The sequence below is a fragment of the Puntigrus tetrazona genome, unplaced genomic scaffold (assembly GCF_018831695.1).
Source record: "Puntigrus tetrazona isolate hp1 unplaced genomic scaffold, ASM1883169v1 S000000536, whole genome shotgun sequence".
Taxonomy (NCBI): Eukaryota; Metazoa; Chordata; class Actinopteri; order Cypriniformes; family Cyprinidae; genus Puntigrus; species Puntigrus tetrazona.
Window position 1 is genome coordinate 451 of NW_025048170.1, and position 1,416 is coordinate 1,866.

The following is a 1,416-nucleotide window of genomic DNA, read 5'->3' on the forward strand; positions in this document are numbered from 1 at the left end:
AACAACAAAGTTATGGCCCATGAGTGCTCTTATGAGTGACTAAGAGTCATGTTTGGAAACCCGCTAGCCAGTAAGCACAGTCAAGTCCTACCCTTACCTCATGATAGTCAGGGTGCTATTGTCTAGCCTCTAGAGCTCTGTGTGTCTTTCCACTATTTCTGTTTTGGGGGTCATCTCACTGTTGCTCATCTAGAGGACTTGTTCATTTCATTAACACCCGTCTGTTAACGCACCAGGTTAATATCCGAGGAGTTTAATTCACTTGACACTATACTCTTAGTGTTCCTTTTTTCTTTTGAGCAGTGTATGCTGTGTAGTAAAAGCTGGTTTGTTCTCACAGAGTGTCATCATGGTGAACTGCTGTGGTCTTGTGTCTGAAAAAAATGAACCAGGTATAAACATCTCTTCCTTCCCGTGATCAAAACTTTATATTTCATGTTGTTTACATTTCATTGCCTGAAGGAAGTGTTGAGATGTTTGTTTCTCTCTCAGTTCCTCTGAAGAGTATCTCTGTGGAGCTGCAGATCAAGGATCACGTGGCGTCTGTCTGCTCGAGTCTGCAGTATCTGAATGAAGAGGATCGTCCTCTGGAGGCCGTTTTCGTCTTCCCGCTGCCGGCCGAGGCCGCCGTCTGCCACTTCAGTGCCAAGATCGGTGATCAGGAGATCGTGGCTGAGGTCCAGGAGAAGCAGAGCGTGAGTTCAGACGCTAGTGGCTGCTTCTCTCTCGGATAGTTCTGACCGTGTTGGAGTTTGTGGATGTGTTTGTGTCCTGCAGGCGCGGGATCAGTATGATGACGCCGTGAGCTCGGGGCAGCAAGCGTTTCTGCTGGAAGAGAGTGAAGAGAGTTCAGATGTGTTCAGACTGAGTGTGGGCTGCTTGTCTCCTGGTCAAAATGCCTCCATAACCATCATCTACGTCATCGAGCTCAGCGTCCAGGCCGATGAAGCGCTGCGCTTCTGTCTGCCCGCTGTACTCAACCCACGATACAAACCAGCAGGTGATCATAAAACAACGTGATGAAGACCACAGACCACAGCTGTAGTGTTCTCTAACATGCTTTGATCTGATTATCAATGTTAGAAAATGTTTTGTTCACATTCTGAAGAATCTATTCATGGCAGATGATTAAATTGATCAAAAGTGACAGTAAAGTTATTTATAATTTATAATTTCTATTTTAAATAAGGGATGCTCTTATTTAAATAAACTCATTCTACTAAACAAATAATCCTTAAACTCTTACAGTTTTCACAAATACGAATATAATCCTAATTATTCCTGACTTTTGATCAGTAGTGTAGGGTTCGCAGGGCATATGGCATTATGAGTAAGAAGAACTGCAGAAATATAGAGCTTTTTGATGAATTTTAAATTAATAATGTGTGTAGTTTTTTTTTTTGTTTTTTTTTTTTT

General features: G+C 42.5%; 1 protein-coding gene across 1 annotated transcript; it reads left to right on the forward strand.

Annotated features, from left to right (window-relative positions):
• Positions 1 to 340: 340 nt before the first annotated feature.
• LOC122334510 (von Willebrand factor A domain-containing protein 5A-like) lies at positions 341 to 1,000 on the forward strand (the record flags this gene model as incomplete). Its single annotated transcript, XM_043232502.1, has 3 exons — positions 341 to 392; positions 493 to 695; positions 778 to 1,000. Coding segments are annotated over exons 1-3 (469 nt in total), but the record flags the coding sequence as incomplete, so codon positions are not given.
• Positions 1,001 to 1,416: the final 416 nt, after the last annotated feature.